Below are 1,779 nucleotides of genomic sequence, written 5' to 3'. Positions count from 1 at the left end.
GCCAGACCCACTTCCTCAGATCAAATTGTGGAAGAAAATAGTCACAACCATATATACCAAAGGATACAATTTAAAAAAATGAACACGTATGAAAAGGACAAATCACATTTCAGAACAGGAGGGGCATGCGTATGGGGGGGGGGGAGAAGGAAGGAAGGTAAGTGTCTGTGAATTGATGATATTATAGGTGGGGAGAGTGGGATGTTTGTGAGTTAATGGTATTAGAGGTGAAATGCTTTGCCAAAGGGTGAGGTACAATTTCAAGCAATACGAAAGGAGGCAACTAAATGACGTATCCCTAGACTGATCCCTCAGTTTCTCATGCTGACCATGTAATGTCAGGTCATGAAAGGACTCAGCATTTGTCTGACTGTCCAGAAAATGATTCAGGAAACAGGGCTCAGCATCATGTCACCCGTCAGCTCAGCACAGAGGTGAGTCTGAGCTCCAGGAGTGAACATTAGACCCTTTTCTGAGTCACTATCCACAGCACCCTGTCACGGATTTGCTTTGTCCTCACCCCATAGATGATGGGGTGTAGCATGGGATGCACCAAGAGGTTCACATTGGCCATGAGGATGAGCACAGGCAGGGGCACATTAGAACCAATCCTCAGCATGAGGGAGAGAAAGAGGTCTGGGATGTACAAGGCTGAGAGGGCGCAGAGATGAGTGCCACATGTCCCAAATGCCTTGAGCCGAGCATCCTTTGTGGGCAGTCGGAAGATGGCCCGGAGGATCTGGATGTAGGACACGGCTATTAAAAACCCATCCACACTGGGTACAAGGTATGTCACACAGAGGCTGTAGTAACTACTAGGGCGGAAGTCGGCACAGGCCAGGGACACCACAGAAAAGTGCTTGCAGTACGTGTGGGGGATGATGTTGCTTTTGCAATATGGCCACCGACTCCCCATGATGGGAATGGGAAGTATGATCATGAAGCCGCGCAGCACCACGGTTATGCAGATCTTGGCTACAATGGAATTTGTCAGGATGGTGGAATGTCTCAGGGGATCGCAGATGGCCACGTAGCGATCAAAAGCCATGGCCACGAAGATCCCAGACTGTATCACTAAAAGGCAGTGAACAAGGTACAGCTGGATAAAGCAAGAACCAAAATCGATCTCTCTAGAATTGAACCAGAAGATGCTCAGTGTTTTGGGCACAATGGACGTGGACAGGGCCAGGTCAGTGACGGCCAGCATGCAGAGGAAATAGTACATGGGCTCATGGAGGCTTGGCTCCTTCTTCACGATGTACAGAATGGTGATGTTCCCCAAGATGGCTACAATGTACATGACACAGAAGGGGATGGAGATCCAGCCATGGGCCGCCTCCAGGCCAGGGATGCCTAGCAGAATGAAGACGGAGGGGTTGGTGAAGTCGGTTGTGTTAGAATCTGACATGGAGTCCGGGAGCTGGCTTCCAATGGTGAAGCAGAATGGAATCTCCTACAAATACCTTATATTCCACTCACTTCCGGTATGTGCCCAGTGTCCCAGGTGATAGTTGCAATATATATACCTGGATGGAGAGACAATGTCAATATGAGACACTCTATGCACTACAGGAAAATGTTGTCATTGGAGAAGCAGGTTGGTCCCTCCTCATTCACTGAAAATGACATTTTTGTTAATCAAACGAAGCTAAAGTTACTAAGGCCCAGATCATATTTTCTGGAGCTCCATGTATCAGTAATTCCAGCTCCCTCATAAACACCAGCAGATAATCAGGGTTTGCCTAGTGGTTTTCCTTCGTTGTTCCTCAAGGCAATAAA

At 48.0% G+C, this 1,779-nt stretch overlaps 1 protein-coding gene across 1 annotated transcript; it reads right to left on the bottom strand.

Moving 5' to 3' along the window:
* Positions 1-460: 460 nt before the first annotated feature.
* LOC102447121 (olfactory receptor 52M1-like) lies at positions 461-1,408 on the bottom strand. Its single transcript, XM_089771893.1, has one exon. It carries the CDS (start codon positions 1,406-1,408, stop codon positions 461-463), a length of 948 nt encoding a protein of 315 aa, XP_089628019.1.
* Positions 1,409-1,779: the final 371 nt, after the last annotated feature.

The sequence above is a fragment of the Pelodiscus sinensis genome, chromosome 1 (assembly GCF_052426305.1).
Source record: "Pelodiscus sinensis isolate ZL-2025 chromosome 1, ASM5242630v1, whole genome shotgun sequence".
In the NCBI taxonomy this organism is placed as follows: Eukaryota; Metazoa; Chordata; order Testudines; family Trionychidae; genus Pelodiscus; species Pelodiscus sinensis.
This window is presented reverse-complemented; position numbering and strand designations above follow the sequence as displayed.